The 20354-nt window shown below is 42.0% G+C and overlaps 1 protein-coding gene across 2 annotated transcripts in view; it reads left to right on the forward strand.

Annotated features, from left to right (window-relative positions):
• Window positions 1-20354, forward strand: part of SV2C (synaptic vesicle glycoprotein 2C) — an 82425-nt gene that overhangs the window by 26270 nt on the left and 35801 nt on the right. For both annotated transcript variants that reach the window (XM_065739701.1, XM_065739702.1), the window contains exon 3: window positions 2162-2313. In XM_065739701.1, the coding sequence (XP_065595773.1) occupies window positions 2162-2313 (152 nt within the window). The remainder of the gene's footprint in view (window positions 1-2161; window positions 2314-20354) is intronic.

A 20354-nucleotide genomic window follows, 5' to 3' on the forward strand; every position in this document is an offset into this window, starting at 1 on the left:
CAGAGAAACAACCTTGGAGTCTGAATCTTTTCCAGATTTGGAACTGAAGAAGCCAAGATATACCAGGAAAAGAAACAATCCTACGTTGTACATTTGGTATTCTGTAAGGGCTTTTGTTGTTTTTCTTAATTATCTATTCCTATGTGCCTATATTGCCTCTATTCAGAGGCATTTCAAGCCTCTCTGGCTAGTGAATCTGCAAATAAAAAAAGGCTCCCTGAAGCCAGAGGCTCCTGCATACCTTGCTTAAATATTGTTTTCATTTATCCTAGCTCTCACACTGAGCAGTTGCCAAAATCTGTTGTGACGAATCGCAGCTCTGAAGATAGGTTAGCAGGCATTTATCATCTTTACTTGTGACAACAAAAAATGCAAATGTACCTTAGTTGTTTTTTTTTTTCCCACTAAATTCTACTCTCCTGTGGTGTGTCATTTAAATTTCCTCTTGATTGCCCCCTCCTTATAATTTCACAGAAAATCATGATCAGAAAGCATTCAACAATATAAAGGCATTGTTTTCAGTTTGGATGATTTTCTTTGTGATCAGAAATGGAGCCTTCTTTTGCTGAAAAGTAGCATTACTTTAGTTGCTTATTCATGTATTGGAGCCCCTGGATGACTGTTAAGTTTTTTTAAATTAAAAAATCAACTAACAAATAAAACAAGCAAAAACAATAAGAACCCACACCCTGGTCAAAATATAGGATGCTGGGAAAGGAATACTGTGGGAATGCAATTCAGTGCTGTGACTAAGCTCTGGAAAGTAATTACTGTAAGCCACTTAAACCTTGAGAAATGGAGAGCCCACAGGCTCTGGAATGACACTGAACTGACAGAGCGTACCCATTTACGGCATAATTCTTCTCCTCATTGTGTTGCTTCCACCATTCCTCATCCCAAGCTTCCAGAATAACCTCCTATGACAATCTCCCCCGCAGCCTGTGAGAGGACAGTACCCTGGCAAAACATTTTAATGTTTTTAACCATGAAAATAATATGAGATACTGCTCACCTCTCTGCAGATCTTGCAAAGAATGTTAGAGCTAACAGCCCCAACAATGGTAAAAATTAATTTTAAAGGTAAGACATTCTGGTAACAGATGTAACTGTCAATGTGGTATTTCATCACTATGCTGGGAGATGTCTTAAAGTGAACAGCGTTGACGTGGAACTGATTTTTATTAGGGTTGAAATTCCATTTCTGTATTTATGTGTTCCTTTCTAATATTTGTTTTAATTTGTTGTAAGATCCTTGGATTTGTTCTCAGTTTACCTGTCATTGAAATGACAGCATAAATACACATATATCTTTTAAGTTGAGTTAAAAAATTAAACAATGCAAGAATGTGATCTGTTATGTAAGAATATCTCCTCAGACTTCATAGGAATTTCCTTCAGCAGGAAATTAAAGTCTTTCAAGGCTTATTCTGTGTAGTGAAGAGACAAAAACAGTAAAAGATTACCTGGAACCTGATACTGAATATTATACGTATTTGAGTTATACTAAGTTTTGCAAAACCAAACAGAGGTCTTTTATTTCCCAATTAACATTTAGATGCTGTTTATTTTTAATGTATTAAAAACTGTGAATATTATATGAATGCATAGACTTTTCCATTACAAAAATTATTTAGAAAGCATGGGCTTAGCAAATGACATCTTTTTAAATAGGAATCCAATAAAATGTATTAGCAGTGCAGTTGTCATTTAGTCACTTCCTGATTGCCTAAAGCATGGATTGAAGACTTAGAGAAATTCTTATTATTCTATGGGAAAATGACTAACATTTTCAGTAAAATGGAGCATGTTTTGACAATTGACAAGAGATTGCCATGATTACAGGATCTGGGTGAAAGTCAGCACTTTGTACTGATTTCTGTTCCAGAGGCCAGCACATAGACAATCTATTTGAATCACTAAATATACTGAAGTATATATACAATTTTCAAGGAAATCTTTGACAAAATTTGTGTCCTGGTGAAATACTGGTGAATACTGGTGAAAGTATGTTGTTCTCTGCTACATGGTACAGTTAAGAAAATGTAGCCTTGCTAGAAATCTGCTCATAGTTCGGGATTTAAATGGCTGTAAGTATGACCTAGCTCTCCCTATAACTAGCTGTTACTCTCTTCTTTAATACATGGTGTGTATCTCCTTTTAGGATTGGTGGGGCTGTGCCGACAGTCTTCTCCTATTTTTCGGAAGTGCTTGCTCGGGAGAAACGAGGTGAACACCTGAGTTGGCTCTGTATGTTTTGGATGATTGGTGGTATCTATGCATCTGCAATGGCTTGGGCAATCATTCCTCATTATGGTAAGGTCAACATCTCCTTGTGAGCTCTCTGTCTCTTAATAAAATAGTAAAGCTTTTAAAGTATAGCTTAGGCATGTCTGTTCACAAAATGCTGACTCTGCTGTTAAAAAAAATTATTTCTTCTGGGGGAAGTGAGGAGAATAGATCATACCCTAGATAACAATAAATTACAAAATAAAAATTAACAAATATCCATGCTTAGCCACATTCTTTAAATTTCTGGAAACTTGGACCATTAGCAGTATAGCTTTTGTTGCTCTTGGAACTGGAGAAAACAGCTGATATGGAGACTTGCTTCAGAGAAAATATCTTTGGAAGTGCTGAGTGTCAAATTTCTGCTAGCTTTTTTGTTTGGAACAGATACAGTCTCAATTACACACTCTTAAAAAAGAGGAATTAGGATTGTCTTAATGTTTGTGGTGGTATTTGTAAACATAAAGCTGTGTTGAGTGTTTTGTTTTTAGCATACCTTTTCAGTGATGTAGAAATAAGAGAAACCAAGTAGAGTGCATTCAAGTATGGTGGGAATGAGTGAGGGGAAATATGACAAGAAAGCTTGCAGTGGCTGAAATTATATGAACATGCAATATAAGCTACTTTATGAAAGAACTCTTTACTACCTTGACATAATTAAACATTATGTCGACTCAGACTCCTGGTTCTGCCTATAGAGGAGTTAATTTCTCACAGGTCTTCAGGATTGTTGGGAATTTTAAGTGGTTTTTAAAAATCAGTCTCTGTAAGCACTTCTCACTGGCATTCTGCAAGACAAGTAGAGCAACTCTGTGAGCTAGCTAGCATGCAGAGCAGTTTTCTTAAGTCAGGCAGTGACATTTATCGAAATTGGATTGTGCAGGGAAGGAAAAATTTAGGAAGTTTGCCCAGAGTGATTGGAACATTTAATGGACAGTAGGGCCCAGAAATAAATTGTAACCATGCAGACCAATCAAATATCTAGACCCTTGCACTAAAATTAATTTTAGGCTGTACATGCAGCCAGAATCTCTGTTCTTAACCTTGGATTTTGGCTTTGGATTGCTGAAATCAGAGAAGAATCTTTGCTGACAAGACACAGAGCTTATATATGAACTTTTTTTTCAATTAGAAAATTGATCTGGCTACCAACTTTATTTTTCCTTTTCAAATGTATTTTTATTTTCCTTACCTTTCAGTGAAAAATGCAAACATTATAGAAGACTGGTTTAAATAGGCTAATTTCATTGTAGATTTCATGACTGAATAACCTTCATTGAAGTGTTTTTAAAAATGTTACAGGGCAGTATATCTCAAATAATAACAATACCGGTCCCTATCCTAAAGCAACAGCACTGAAGGGAATTTTCTTCTTTCTTCAGCAGTAAGAGAATACCAGTAACAAAAAGCTATGATGCTCCGTTTCAATTTTGTTGGTAGTATACCTATGCAAAAGTATCTATGAAATTACTTAAGACAGAAGAATGCAAAAAAATTTTTTAACAATGTTCTTCAGCTTTAGTCATGCAAATTACTCTTCTGTATACTAAGCAAAGTCATAATAGCCAAAGGGAGGGCTAAAAAAGAAGCTGCAAACAGCAGATGCAATTCTTTATCATAGGAAAAAAGTAGGCTTACACACGATTTTGGAGAATTTAAGCAGAATATGTTCATGAAATTGGATGAGATCTTTCAATTAAATTTGACTTTGCACTATGTTGTCAAGCTTAAAGTCTGTGTTTTACTGTATGGAACAAATATGGAGCTACTCTGCTGGGTAGAAGGTTGAGGATGCTTCATTTTCACGATCACAATGTGCTGAGTTCATAGGCACTGCCGAGTTCACCCAGGTCAAATACTGCTCTGGCACTGGGGAGAGTTTGTTCACACAGTATTGTATTCTTCTGGAAACACTGCAGGTCAGGTTAATGCTGTCACTAGTCTCCACACCATTTGTATTATTTGCATTCATGAGGACTCCTGTAGAGCAACTTTCTCTTTTAGGATTTCTGTGTGGTTCCCCTGGAATTGTTTTGATAGAATTAGGCAAAGATGGATTTTTTTCTATAAATCAGCTCCAGTCCTCCTCATTAATCACATTTCCACTGACCAGTAAGCAAAACATAATTATAAGCAAGGCATTTACACACTTATAAGGCCTATTCATATAGTGTATAGGAATTTCTGAGCTCTGTGCTTTTCATCTGAGAAATAAACACAGCTTGTTTTTCCTAGCTGAACACTGAAATTACTCAAAGGCAGGACATGAAGTTGCAGCTATGGAAAAGCAATAAACTGCCATTGAGCATAGTAAAATTATTCTTAAATGGACAGAAAAATAGCAGACCCTCAGCATTGAGTCATCTTCTGAATATGTTTTTTTCCTCAGTTTTACAGTGGTATTCTTTTCATTCCTACTGACTCTTTCATGAGACACTTTAAAAAGTCCTAGATTCACAGCTGATATATATTATCTACCCCCAAGGCAACAGTGAACCTATACCACTTCGGCTGTTCAAGATTTAGCTCTATCTTTTCTTGATTAAATGAAACCTAAATTTGGTATATGTTACAATTTATCTGTTTCTGTTCAAACAGCACAGGAATGTCTGAAAGCAGAGGGACATTCTAGAACTCAAAATATAGGGAAGCTAACAGTTGTCTTGGCACCAATGTGTTGTTAAGAGAGGAATCAGGGTGACGTAGTGCTGCAGTGACCACATACTGAAAGATTAGTTTCATCTGTAAGGCAAGTGAGTTCCAGAGATTCCATAAGTCTAGCTGTTTGCTTCTGTTTAAAATTTGAAAATGAATGCAGATTTGTTCGACGTTCCTTACAGTGAAGTTGTGGTCATGGAGAAGCTATTAGAAGAAACATCTGCAGACAAATGCTTCTAATTGCAGTCAATTAACAAAATCCCAGACCAGGCTGCTGTGAATAAATGGCTTTACACAGTACTTCAGTCAGGCTCGATAGGAAGAATAATTACCATTTTATAAACTATTTTGCACGTGCAACTTTAAATTTAGCATAATATTTCAAGGTGGATTACTTCAAAGACAGTCAAATGCATCAAATGTATATTGCAGTATTCTTTAAAAGACTCATTTTTCAAACAGGGAAAAATCTTAACAGTGAGAAATTACGTTTCACTGTAAAATCTTGATAGTGATATATTACCTTTTCATTACACTAAATCTATGTCTTTGCTCAAGGATAGGAATGAAAAGGACTCACCCAATTTTTTATTCATTTTACCCATTTATTTTAAAAAGATAATGATTCTACAAAAAAATTGCACGCCATGCACTGTGTTATTTTTAAGAGCAGCCTAGAATTTTCTGTTCCAGATCTCCAAACTAAAAATCAGGGAGTGCTAATTAAAGATTTCCTCTTGTGAATACTGTCTGTTTCAATACTCTTTGTAGGTTTGCATATAAGAGGAATTCAATTGTTTTCTGGCTGCGTAGGCAACAAAAAATTTTGCTAGATTATTTTTGCTGAACAGCACCAGATATTGACTTCACTGATTTATAGATCTTACTGATCTTATGAGATGCTGAATATGAGAAGTTGGTCTGCTAAGGAGGAGAAGTGGAGACGTCAGGGAGTCTGACCAGGATGGTGCAAATATCAACGCTCATACATGTAAACTGCAGCTGAATGTCAAGCTTGCTGTGTACAGCAACTGGAAGGGAGTGTCATGGGTAAAGTGACTTTGCACATTTCTTTTTTACACACTTGCAAAATGACAACAATTTTATTTGCTTTTTTAAGGATCAATAAAGCTAATTGAATTTTTGTTATGTTTTATCTGCATTTCTAAGTTATGGGTTGGGGTCCTTATCACCCTTAATTATTATTCGTTTCTTGGTTGTATTTTGCAGCTTAGTGAGACTTCCTACAAACAGTTAGAGATTAACTGGACTTGTAAGTGTAGCTGTGTTAGCGCAACAATGTTCATCACAATTTTAGGTTCATCTCTCTAGTTCATAAGTTCATAAGTTCATAAGGTTGGAAAGGACCTATAAGATCATCTAGTCCAACCATCCTCCTATCACTATCTCTACCCAACTACTAAATTAAGTCCTTAAGCACCTCATCTAAACGCTTCTTGAACAGCGCTAGGGATGGTGCCTCAACCACCTCCCTAGGCAGGCCATTCCAGTGCCTGACCACTCTTTCAGAAAAGAAATGCTTCCTGAGGTCTAATCTAAATCTTCCCTGGCGCAACTTGTGGCCATTCCCTCTCGTCCTGTCATTACTTATCAGGGAGAAGAGGCCTACCCCCTCCTCACCACAACCCCCCTTCAGGAAGTGGTAGAATGCTATAAGGTCTCCTCTGAGCCTCCTCTTCTCCAGACTAAACAATCCCAGCTCCCTCAGCCGCTCCTCATAAGACTTGTGCTCCAGGCCCCTCACCAGTTTTGTTGCCCTTCTCTGAACACGCTCCAGGGCCTCAATGTCCTTCTTGTAGTGAGGGGCCCAAAACTGAACACAGTACTCGAGGTGCGGCCGCACCAGAGCTGAGTACAGGGGGATGATCACCTCCCTGCTCCTGCTGGCTACACTATTTCTAATACAGGCCAGGATGCTGTTGGCCTTCTTAGCCACCTGTGCACACTGCCGGCTCATGTTGAGCCGAGCATCAACCAACACCCCCAGGTCCTTTTCCTCTCTACATTCTTCAAGCCATTCTGCCCCAAGCCTATAGCATTGCATGGGGTTATTGTGGCCAAAGTGCAGGACCCGGCACTTGGTCTTATTGAACCTCATCCCATTTTGCTCAGCCCAGCTGTTCAGCCTATCCAAATCCCTCTGAAGGGCCTCCCTACCCTCAGGCAGTTTGACACATCCTCCCAACTTGGTGTCATCTGCAAACTTACTGAGGGTACACTCAATTCCCTCGTCTAGGTCATCAATAAAGATATTAAACAAGATGGGCCCCAAAACAGACCCTTGGGGGACACCACTCGTTACAGGACGCCAGCTGGACTTAACTCCATTAACCACTACCCTCTGGGCACGGCCCTCCAGCCAGTTCTCCACCCAGAGAAGAGTGAACCTGTCCACACCACGGGCTGCCAGTTTCCTTAGGAGAATACTGTGGGAGACCGTGTCAAAGGCCTTGCTGAAGTCCAGGTAGACTACATCAACAGCCTTTCCCTCATCTACCTGTCTGGTCACCCAGTCATAGAAGGAGATGAGGTTGGACAAGCACGACCTGCCCCTGGTGAACCCGTGCTGGCTGGGTCTGATCCCTTTATTGCCATGCACGTGTCGTGTGATCTCCCTCAATATCATCTGTTCCATAACTTTCCCTGATACCGAGGTCAGGCTGACAGGCCTGTAGTTCCCCGGGTCTTCCTTACGGCCTTTCTTGAAGATGGGAGTCACATCGGCAAGCCTCCAATCTTGTGGGACCTCTCCAGATAACCAGGAATGCTGATAGATGGCAGAAAGTGGCTCGGCAATCACCTCTGCTAGCTCCCTCAGCACCCTTGGGTGGATCCCATCTGGCCCCATGGACTTGTGGCAGTTCAGATGGAGGAGAAGATCTCTGACCGTCTCTGCTTGAATCACAGGGGGTGCATTATGCACCCCGTCCCGGACTTGCAGGTCAGGGCAAGTACCATTTGGATAACTGTCCTGTCTAATAAAGACAGATGTGAAGAAGGCATTGAGAACCTCAGCCTTTTCCTTATCATCTGTGGTTATATTGCCTGCCTCGTTGAGTAAAGGAGGGAAATTTTCCTTAGTTTTTCTCCTGCTGTTAATATATTTGTAAAAGGGTTTCCTGTTCTCCTTTACAGCAGTAGCCAGCCTAATTTCAAGCTGGGCTTTAGCATTTCTAATTTTCTGCCTGCAGATCTTGGCCAGTTCTCTGTAGTCACCCCAAATAGCCTGACCCATCTTCCAGAGGACATAGACTCTCCTTTTCTCTCGGAGTCTCAACAAAAGATCCCGGTTCATCCACACTGGTCTTTTGCTCCTCCGGCTTGACTTACAGGACTCCGGGACTGCCTGCTCCTGTGCCTTTAAGATTTCCATCTTGAAGAGCATCCAGGCTTCCTGGACCCCTTTACCCTTCAGGAGCAAGTCCCAAGGGACCCTTGCAACAAGTGTCCTGAACAGGTCAAAGTCTGCCCTCCGGAAGTCCAAGGTAATAGTTTTGCTAGTCACCCTCTTGAGTGAGAGAACATAGTGCAGTGGGATTATTCTAGAAACTAAAATCAGAAGGTCCTAAAAATAACAGTTGTAAATAAGTGTGGTTTTTAACATTTTGTGGAGTAAACAGCTGTTAGTACCGCAAGCCAGTTGTCTTTGATGTCCCTTATTCATTACCAAAACAACGTTAATTACTTTCATGAGGTTTTTGCCCCAGAAACACTCTTTGCAGTTGGCTTTCTGAAAATTGCTATGGATATGGGGTGTGCTAATGATACAATTCCTCACATACTAACCCCCACCTTCTGGTATTTACCAGTGGGGAGAGGAGTCAACGGCACCTAATATGAACATATATCCATGTACTATCAGAAGTAGTTATCAGTCAAATTCCAATTAGTATAGGGTAGATTACTCACTAAAATACTACAAAGTTACTTTCTAATTAATATAAAATCAAGGAAACGTGTAACTATTTTCTAAGACTCTCAGTGCATAAATCAGTTGTAAGTGCTTAGACCAAACATTTCATTTAGGCTGATGCCTAAATTACATCACAAATTTCCAACTTAACTATTCATTTTTCATCAGCAGAGATTTTCTTCCGCATGTTGAGGATCAGCCATGTGTGTCTGTAAAAGACAACATTCTACAGAACCATTCAAGGAATGCTAATTTGAAAGATAGAAATGAAATAATAAATCTCAGAAACAAATATTTAATTTCAGAGCATAAGATTTCTTGTCTAATTGTAACATCTCTTTCTAGGTGTAAGCAGTAAAGTATTAACGTGTTCATTATTCTAGAAGATTTTTCTATCGCATTTGCAAAGAGCTGACAAGTTGTCCTGTGACTGAAAGAGAAGAAGCTAAAAATTGTATTCCTATTACTGTCATTAGAAATTTGTTAAATTGAGAAAGCAAACTTTTGCAGAATAGTTAATATATATTAGATAAATACGTATTACAGATACACAATAAGTGTAACTATAATAAGCATATATATATATTATATACGTAATTATATATAAGGATTTTAATTGCTTTTTTTACAGTTACACAGAGCTTAAAATTGCAGACATAGATGTGTTTGAACTATAGATTCAAACCTAAGATTCGCAGAACATTGTATTTAGGAATGTAAACTTCTAATTATGAGATCAATACTATACAGGAACAAATACAAAAAAAAAAAAAATCTTGATTACTATGAAAAAATTTGAGTCTTAACTTAATTATAAACGATCTTAAGAGAAGTTGTTATTTACCATATTGAGATTGCCCAGATTAATATCTGTAAAACATCCTTAGTTACAATTTGTCTGTTCAAATCTATATAATTCAAAGTGTCAAAGCTGATGGTGATGCTGCAAATAAGTGGCAGATACTGATGCTTTTCAGATATATTGTGTAGCACTTCTTAATTCCAAAATGTGCATTAGAGGTGGGTCTGAGCATCAGAAAAAAAAGATTTGTTTCTCCCAAGCCTATTTCATCAGCTGCTCCCATCACCAGCAATGTTCCCAAAAGCTTCCAAATGTGTTTTAAACCATCGTTTTGTCTTAGGCAAGGAATCACGTAATTTCTTCTTCCACCTTTCCTTTGCTGTAGTCCCCAAAAGGGAATTTGATAATCTCTGATGCTGTGTACCCATCCAATCAAAACAAACAAACAAACAAACAAAAAAACAGGATGCACTTGCATGATTTATGGTAAAAAGACCCACGCTTGACTGATTTCATATTGCTGTATCACTGCAGTGTCTATGCCCAAAAGAACTAAGGAAAAAAAATATTCTGTTGTATCTATAGAGATGCTTTACTATGGTTGCTTGTATGACAACATCTGATCAACATGAATTGGAAATGGGAAGAACAGTTACGTTTGTTCTAAGTTGGAACATCTGGAAATAAGATGCCATCACTAATTTAGACGTGCACAAGGGACATCGATTATGTCTTTTCTAATCCTGCAGAAAAAGAGAAGGGATTGATTAGCTGCGAAGGGAAAAGGAGTAAATAGCTCATGGATGATAAGACAAAAAGCAATGAGCTGAAATTGTAGTCAAGGAGAAATAGTATGGAAAAGCCACTTTCTAGGAGTCAATTAATTAAATATCTGACTGGAACGCCTATGGGTAGTAACATCTCACTGAATATCTTTAAAAAAAGATCAGTTAAATATATTTTGAGAATATTGTGGGGGCAATCACTGCTTTGTCTTGGAGCAAGTGGCTGCATTGGATGCCTCTTGCAAAGTCTCCTCCACCCCAGTTTTCATAGAGCAATTAAATGAATCGAATGTTGTTGCTCCAGAGTGTTCTAGTGAAGGACAGAAATAGAAAAATGAAAGTCGAGACAAAACGAGGATATAACTTCAGAACTAGGAGAAGTAAAAGACAATAAAAATAAATGAATAAAGAATGTTATTCATTATTTCCAAAACATGTAGGGAAATGCTTGTCTATCAAACTTTTCTAACTGGTAACTCCAAGAGAAAGAGAGATTATTCTCTTGAATAAACATGCTCTGGCAGAAAAATCAATAAAAATGCAGTCTTCTCTGTTTTGAAAATCCCGGACTCCTAATAAAAAGAGCATGTATTGTTTCATTTTTCTAGGATTTCCTCTAATTCTGCCTTTTCTTAGCATCTCACAACAAACTCAAGCCATAGCAGCAGCTGTTTTGTAAAAATCTGAGTCCAAGGCTCCATTTTCTGTTATGCAGAAGTTTCTGTTCTCTGCAGGTATGTTCTCTGCAGATCTCTTGTTTTTATTAGTAGTCAAGAACAAAGAGATATGACAAAGAAAATCTGCTAGGGAATAGCTGCTTATGTCTTTTCTCAGCAATAAAGAGTCCATTAATGCAAAAATTACCCGCACAATTTTAAAGCACTCTTTTTTGTGTGTGTGTGTGTTTTTAATTATTATTATTATTATTTTAACATTTTATGCCAATTTTAAAAGCATCAGCAGCTCTTCAAGTTTACCTTATTTACACCTACTTTGCCTTTGTGATACGACTTCTGGTTTAGGAATCCATTTATCTATGAATATCATAGCCAATGGAAAATACTTTTTGACAGCTAAAAGATATTGGAGCTTTGCTAATGTTAAATCTGAATTAACTGTAAGTTAATGCTGCACAAATCGAATAGTCAGGCATAAGGGCATCTACTATATAATATGTAATGCAACATATAGTATAGAACGCAATATCTGTTGGTCTGTCCAGTATCCCAATTAGAGGAAAAATGATCCCCAGTGGGCTGTACTTCCTGCATACTTAGTGCTTTGTCATTAATTGTGTATCCTAAGGGCTGAAACTGTATCTATACTTTAAAAATCTAAGTTAATTAAAGTGGGTACAAGATAGTTTTAATGTTAATTTGATTTAGCAACTCCTACTCATGAATATATTCCCCTTTGAAAAAATACCCTGTGAAATAAGATTATGTTAAATGTGTATACTTAAAAAAAATAATCTTTAGAAACAAGAATGAAAGAACAGAGCAGAATTTAGAACAGCTGCTTATGCAAATCCAGCTAGGAAAGCAAAACAAATGACTTTATCAGTTTGTTTTCTGTGCCCTAATACATGGCTTGATATGTCCATTTAGATGTTTGTATTTGTGAGCATTAGAAGCTTAAGCAGCTTTTAGCACATCTACTTACTGATCACTAAGGATGGTCATTAGGAGCTTCAAATATAATCTTCTGCTGAGATCTTCAGCTTGACTGTGAAAGTGAAATTAGTTTATGCGCAGGTTCAGTAAAAAACTAACAAGATGTTTTGTGAGAGAAGAAGTAACAAAGCCTTGTTTCCTATGTTTCTGGTCATCACTGTCTGATCCTGTTTGTGCTCATTGCCTCTTGCCTGAGCCAACGCTGAAAAAAACCTACCTCCATCTTAGAAGATATTTATTGGCATCCCCTGAGCCTCTTCTTTTCAAGGCTGAGCAGTCCCAGCTCTCTCAGCCTCTCATCACAGGATAGGTACTCTGTTCCGTTCGTCATATTTGTGGCCTTGCACTGGACTTTCTTCTGTAGTTCCATATCTCTCTTGTACTGAGGAGCCCAGCAATACACAATAATCCAGGTCTCACCAGTCCTGAGCAGAGTTTCAGCTTTCCATATCCTCCCTAAATTAACTAATGCATTACAACATCTTTGCTTTGCTGACCTCAGTGAGGAGGCAGCACTTTGGGGTTCAAATCAGACTGGTCTGGTGGTGTGGCCACAGTGCAGTCCTAGCATCCAGGCTGAGGTACTGCTAACTTCTCCTGCCTTTTCCTCTCTTCACTGATGGTGTGCATCACTGCTGCCTAGGCAGCGCATTTCATGTCATTTTGGGAAATATGATTGCCTTTGAGACCATTTCTTCCTGTCAGATTTTGTTGAAGTAAGTCACTGTTTTTAAACAGTGTTGGTGAGTATTGAGTATTGTTTTATTTATTTTTGAGAAAATGTTAGCTACCCATTCATGTGACTGCACAGTGAGGAGGCTAGTTATCTCACTGTTCAGTGAGTCATAAGGGGAGGGCCACCTGTTAATGGGCTGGTAAGGTGGAACCAGAGCTGCTGTCAACATGACAGGGCAGATCAGGCACAGTCCATTAAGGCTACCCTAGACAGTGCTAGGGAGTCCCCTGTTTTGCAATGGGTGCACCCTGGCAAAAGGCTAGTGCCAAGGAAAAATATGCAGACCAATACAGACGTCCCCCAACAGTGTGCTAGCACCCAGGCCTCTGGCTGCAGTGAGGGCTAGAGCCTGGCCCTTGCAGTGCAAGGCAGCAGAGATAGCACTTACGTTAGATGCAAACAGATGAATGATTTACTCAGTCTAGTGGCTGACCTGAAGGAGCAGGTGGAAAGGCTGAGGAACATTAGGGAGTGTGAGAGTGAGATTGATTGGTGGTGCTGGTCCCTACCAGTCCTAAGATGCAGGCAGCCAGCTGAGACTCTGCATGAAGCACATCACCTCCTACTGTCTTGCAAACAGGTAATGGTGGGAGGATCAGGTGAACCATCGACAGTGTTCCTGCTACAGTGATCCCCCTGTCCTCCCCTCCCTCTAACAACAGTGGTGATCAATTGGGGACAGGGGGCAATGGCAAAAGGTCCCTGCTTGGCGATGCAAGCACACCTACCCAGCATTTCTCCTACCTCCCCAGTTGCCCCTGCAACATGTACAGTGCTCTACAGTGACAGCTGGACAGTGGTGGGGATGATGGTTCTTTCCATTTGGAGGAGTCACTGAAATCTAGCCAGATTACCCTTAGCATTAAAACCTACTCAACGAAGAAAAGAAGATGGGTCATTGTCATTGGTGACTCACCGCTGAAGGGAGCAGAAGGCCTGATATGCAGACCAGACACGCTACACATAGAGGCCTGTTACCTCCTACGGGCCTGAAAGAGATGAAAGGAAGAAACCTTCCTCCATAATGCGGCCCTCAGATTACTATCTCCTATTGTTGTTTCAGGTAGGCAGTGATGAAATAGGAAGAACTTCTCTAAAGACTATGAAGAAAGACTTCAGAGCCTTGGGGCAACTGATGAGGGGTTCAGGAGTACAAGTTGAGTTCTCTTCTATCCCCCAGTCAAAGGAAATGATGAGGGATTGAACATAATGGGTTCTCCTACTCAAAAGGAAGCCCAGCTCACGTGCACTTACACTACTGCATGCAGCTTGGGTAACAAACAGGAGGAGCTGGATGCCATTGTGTGGTCAGAGAACTATGATATATTTGCCATCATGAAAATGTGGTGGGGTGACTCACACAGGTGGAGTGCTGTGATTGATGGATACCAACTTTTCAAAAGAGATAGACAAGGCAAGAAAGGCAGTGGTGTGGTCATCTGTTAAGAGAAATTGCAAATGTCTGGAAATTATTTATGGTGATGATAGGATTGAGAGCTTATGGGTCATAACCAAAGCAAAGGCCATTAAGTTCATAAGTTCATAAGTTCATAAGTTCATAAGGTTGGAAAGGACCTATAAGATCATCTAGTCCAACCATCCTCCTATCACTATCTCTACCCAACTACTAAATTAAGTCCTTAAGCACCTCATCTAAACGCTTCTTGAACAGCGCTAGGGATGGTGCCTCAACCACCTCCCTAGGCAGGCCATTCCAGTGCCTGACCACTCTTTCAGAAAAGAAATGCTTCCTGAGGTCTAATCTAAATCTTCCCTGGCGCAACTTGTGGCCATTCCCTCTCGTCCTGTCATTACTTATCAGGGAGAAGAGGCCTACCCCCTCCTCACCACAACCCCCCTTCAGGAAGTGGTAGAGTGCTATAAGGTCTCCTCTGAGCCTCCTCTTCTCCAGACTAAACAATCCCAGCTCCCTCAGCCGCTCCTCATAAGACTTGTGCTCCAGGCCCCTCACCAGTTTTGTTGCCCTTCTCTGAACACGCTCCAGGGCCTCAATGTCCTTCTTGTAGCGAGGGGCCCAAAACTGAACACAGTACTCGAGGTGCGGCCGCACCAGAGCTGAGTACAGGGGGATGATCACCTCCCTGCTCCTGCTGGCTACACTATTTCTAATACAGGCCAGGATGCTGTTGGCCTTCTTAGCCACCTGTGCACACTGCCGGCTCATGTTGAGCCGAGCATCAACCAACACCCCCAGGTCCTTTTCCTCTCTACATTCTTCAAGCCATTCTGCCCCAAGCCTATAGCATTGCATGGGGTTATTGTGGCCAAAGTGCAGGACCCGGCACTTGGTCTTATTGAACCTCATCCCATTTTGCTCAGCCCAGCTGTTCAGCCTATCCAAATCCCTCTGAAGGGCCTCCCTACCCTCAGGCAGTTTGACACATCCTCCCAGCTTTGTGTCATCTGCAAACTTACTGAGGGTACACTCAATTCCCTCGTCTAGGTCATCAATAAAGATATTAAACAAGATGGGCCCCAAAACTGACCCTTGGGGGACACCACTCGTTACAGGACGCCAGCTGGACTTAACTCCATTAACCACTACCCTCTGGGCACGGCCCTCCAGCCAGTTCTCCACCCAGAGAAGAGTGAACCTGTCCACACCACGGGCTGCCAGTTTCCTTAGGAGAATACTGTGGGAGACCGTGTCAAAGGCCTTGCTGAAGTCCAGGTAGACTACATCAACAGCCTTTCCCTCATCTACCTGTCTGGTCACCCAGTCATAGAAGGAGATGAGGTTGGACAAGCACGACCTGCCCCTGGTGAACCCGTGCTGGCTGGGTCTGATCCCTTTATTGCCATGCACGTGTCGTGTGATCTCCCTCAATATCATCTGTTCCATAACTTTCCCTGATACTGAGGTCAGGCTGACAGGCCTGTAGTTCCCCGGGTCTTCCTTACGGCCTTTCTTGAAGATGGGAGTCACATCGGCAAGCCTCCAATCTTGTGGGACCTCTCCAGATAACCAGGAATGCTGATAGATGGCAGAAAGTGGCTCGGCAATCACCTCTGCTAGCTCCCTCAGCACCCTTGGGTGGATCCCATCTGGCCCCATGGACTTGTGGCAGTTCAGATGGAGGAGAAGATCTCTGACCGTCTCTGCTTGAATCACAGGGGGTGCATTATGCACCCCGTCCCGGACTTCCAGGTCAGGGCAAGTACCATTTGGATAACTGTCCTGTCTATTAAAGACAGATGTGAAGAAGGCATTGAGAACCTCAGCCTTTTCCTTATCATCTGTGGTTATATTGCCTGCCTCGTTGAGTAAAGGAGGGAAATTTTCCTTAGTTTTTCTCCTGCTGTTAATATATTTGTAAAAGGGTTTCCTGTTCTCCTTTACAGCAGTAGCCAGCCTAATTTCAAGCTGGGCTTTAGCATTTCTAATTTTCTGCCTGCAGATCTTGGCCAGCTCTCTGTAGTCACCCCAAATAGCCTGACCCATCTTCCAGAGGACATAGACTCTCCTTTTCTCTCGGAGTCTCAACAAAAGATCCCGGTTCATCCACACTGGTCTTTTGCTCCTCCGGCTTGACTTACAGGACTCCGGGACTGCCTGCTCCTGTGCCTTTAAGATTTCCATCTTGAAGAGCATCCAGGCTTCCTGGACCCCTTTACCCTTCAGGAGCAAGTCCCAAGGGACCCTTGCAACAAGTGTCCTGAACAGGTCAAAGTCTGCCCTCCGGAAGTCCAAGGTAATAGTTTTGCTAGTCACCCTCTTGACGGCACCCAGAATAGCAAACTCCACCATTTCATGGTCACTCTGGCCAAGACAATCTCCAACCTTCACATCCCCTACTAGTCCTTCCCTGTTAGTGAAAAGTAGGTCAAGCAAGGCATCTCCCCTGGTAGGCTCTTGCACCAGCTGAGTCAGGAAGCAATCATCCACACATTCTAGAAATCTCAAGGACTGCTTCCTCTGCGCAGTATTGTATTTCCAGCATATATCAGGGAAGTTGAAGTCCCCCATGAGAACGAGTGCTGGCCATCGTGCAACATCTACGAGTTGTTTATAGAACATCTCATCTATTTCTTCATCCTGACTAGGTGGTCTGTAACAGACCCCCACCACGATGTCACTCCCAAGGACTATCCCCCTGATCCTTATCCATAGACACTCTACTTTGTCATTTCCAACCACTAGTTCTTCAACATCAAAACACTCTTTGATATAGAGAGCTATGCCACCACCCTTTCTTCCCTGTCTATCCCTTCTGAAGAGCTTGTAGCCATCAATCCCAGTATTCCAGTCATGGGAGAGGTCCCACCATGTTTCTGTAATAGCTACAAGGTCATAGTTAGCCTGCCTCACAATGGCTTCAAGCTCTTCTTGTTTATTGCCCATGCTGCGTGCATTGGTATAGATGCACTTCAGCTGAGATATCTGCCTCACCCCTTTTTTCAGCACAGCCTCCTTAGGCTCTTTACTGGAGAGCCCTGTTTTATCCCCTTCCCCCGTCACAGCTAGTTTAAAGCTCTCTCAATGAGTCCGGCTAGCTCCTGTGCTAGGATTCGTTTCCCCCTTTGGGATAGGTGTGTCCCATCAACAGATAACAGGCCAGGAGCCGAGTAAACTGTCCCATGGTCAAAAAACCCAAAGTGTCTATCTCTACACCAACCTCTCAGCCAGTTATTCATCACTTGTGTTTTCCTAGCCCATTCTGTGTCCTTCACCGCCCCAGAAGGTATGGAAGCAAACACCACTTGTGCTCCCACCCCTTGAACTAATCGCCCTAAACCCCTAAAATCTCTTTTCATAGTTCGCAGACTTCTCTGAGATATTTCATTGCAGTCTGCCTGAACTACTAGTAATGGGTAGTAGTCAGTGGGGCGTATCAAGTCCGGGAGTCTTCTAGTAATGTCCCTGATTCGAGCCCCAGGGAGACAGCACACTTCCCTGCGGTTTGGGTCTGGTCTGCAAATGGGGCCCTCAGTTCCCTTTAGAAGTGAGCCACCCACTACGATCACCTTCCTTTCTTTCTTAGTAGCAGCAGTCTCAATGCACGGAGGTGACTGCCTTGCCATTGGTGGCCATTAAGACTGACATTATTGTGGGTATCTGCTAGAGGCCACCCAACCATGATGAAGAGGTGGATAAAACAGACAGTTGGGTGAGGTCTCATGGTCCCTACCTCTTGTTTTCGTGGGGGACTTCAACTTCCCAGGCTGGAATTATAACACAGCAGAAAGGGAACAGTCCTGGAGGTTCCTAGAGCGCGTGACAACTTTATGACTCAATTGGTGAAGGATCCAACAAGGGGAGGCAAAATCCTGGACCTACTGTTTGTTAACAGAGAAGATCTTGTGAAGGATGTTAAGGTTAGAGGCTGTCTGGGGAAAAGTGATCATCAAATTATAAATTTTTCAATCCTTGTTGAGTCAAGGAGGGAAGTCAGCAGAACTGCCACCTTGGACTTCCAGAGGGCAGACTTTTGTCTCTTGAACCATGGTTGAGAGAGTCCCTTGTAGTTCTAGGAAGTAGTTCTAGGGAACATGGGAGCCCATGAAGGCTGGGAATACTTAAAGGAAGTTATTCTGACTGTGCAGGAGGTGATTATTCCAAAGTCAAGGAAGATGAGCCGATGGGGAAGGAGATTAGCCTGGCTGAACAGAGGCCTTTGGCTGGAACTGAGGCACAAAAGGAAAGTCTAAGGTGTTTGAAAGAGCTCAAGTCCATGGGGCCAGGTGGCCCTAGAGTGCTGAGGAAATTGATGGATGCAGTTACCAAGCCACTCTTCATCATCTTTCAACAGTCCTGGTTAACTGGGGATGTCCTGGTGGAGTGGAGACTGGCAAATGTGACACCCTTCTTCAAAAAGGGCTGGAAAGATGATTCTCGTAGCTATAGACCTATCAGTCTCGCCTCAGTGCCAGGGAAGGTTATGTCAGAAGCCATCATGGATCAATTAAAGGTCAGCCATGGGATCAGGCCCAGTCAGCATGGTTTCATGAAAGGTAGATCCTGTCTGACAAACCTGATTTAATTTTATGACAAGGTGACCCATTTAGAGGATGAAGTTAAGGCTGTCAGTGTGGTCTACCTGGACTTCAGTAAAGCCTTTGACACTGTCCCCCACAACATCCTCATGGAGAAGCTGACTGCCCATGGTTTGGATAGGCATACTCTCTGTAGGGTAAAACACTGGCTGAACAGCCAGACCCAAAGACTTGTGGTCATCAGAGCTAAATCTAGTTGGTGGCCAGTCACAGGTGATGTCCCCCTGGCCTCAGTACTTGGGCCATTCCTATTTAATATCTGTATCAATTATACTGATGAGGGGATTGAGTGCATCTCCAGTAAGTTCATGATGATAGCAAACAGGGTTCAGGGGGGTGGTTGTTCTGCTAGAGGGAAGAAGGGCGCTACATAGGGACCTGGATAGACTGGATCGATGGGGCCAAGGTAAATTGTATAAGTTTCAGTAGTGCCAAGTGTTGGCTACTTTTGGTCACTATAACCCCAGGCAACCCTACAGGCTTGGGGAGGAGTGGCTGGAAAGCTGTCCGACAGGAAGGGACCTTGGTACACTGATGAACAGTTGGCTGAATGTGAGCCAGAAGGATGTTCAGGTGGCTAGGAAGGCCAATGGCATCCTGGCTTCTATCAGGAATGGTGTGGTGAGTAGGACTAGGGAAGTAATCTTCCCCCTGTACTTGGCACTGGTGAGGTCCCACCTCAAGTACAGTGTACAGTTTTGGGCACCTCAGTACTAAAAAAGACACTGAGGCGCTGGAGCAGGTCCAAAGAAGGACAAAGGCTTGAGGAGGGCTTGGAGTACATGTGCTGTGAGGAGCAACTGAAGGAATTTGGGCTGTTAAGTCTGGGGAAGAGGAGGCTGAGGGAAGACCTTGTTGCTCTCTTCAAATACATGAAAGGTAATTGCAGTGAGAGTGGGGTTGGTCTCTTCTCACCATTCACAGGTGACAGAACTAGGGGAAATGGCCTCAAGTTGCTCCATGTGTGTAATGTTCAGGCTGGATACAGAAACATCATCTGATATGGAAATGTGTGTGGAACAAAGGTGTGTCACTGAACTCCTCCATGCGGAAAAAGTGGCACCCATTGACATTAATCAACACTTCCTGAATGTTTCTGAAGACCAAACAGTGGATGTGAGCACAGTGAAGTGGTGGGTGGTATGTTTCAACAGTGGTAACACTGGGTCATCTCCACTGGCGCAGATTTGGTAAATGCAATATTGCACTTACCAAATCTGCGCCAGTGGAGATGCACTATTGCAGTGGAGATGCACCAATATTGCACCATTGGTAAGTGCAATATGCAGGCTCTTCATTGCAGGTGAAAATGTGCAGCTAATGATGGTGACTATGTAGGGAAATAATGTTTTGTAGCAGAGAATATGTTGTATCACATAATGTTTTTTGCTCTTTGTATCTGTTGTAGTTTCCATAGAAAAACATTGGAGGCATTACTTTCATGGTAACCTATACATTATTCATT

Source organism: Cyrtonyx montezumae, unplaced genomic scaffold (assembly GCF_038088225.1).
Source record: "Cyrtonyx montezumae isolate F1298 unplaced genomic scaffold, pur_monq_1.0 scaffold_25, whole genome shotgun sequence".
In the NCBI taxonomy this organism is placed as follows: domain Eukaryota; kingdom Metazoa; phylum Chordata; class Aves; order Galliformes; family Odontophoridae; genus Cyrtonyx; species Cyrtonyx montezumae.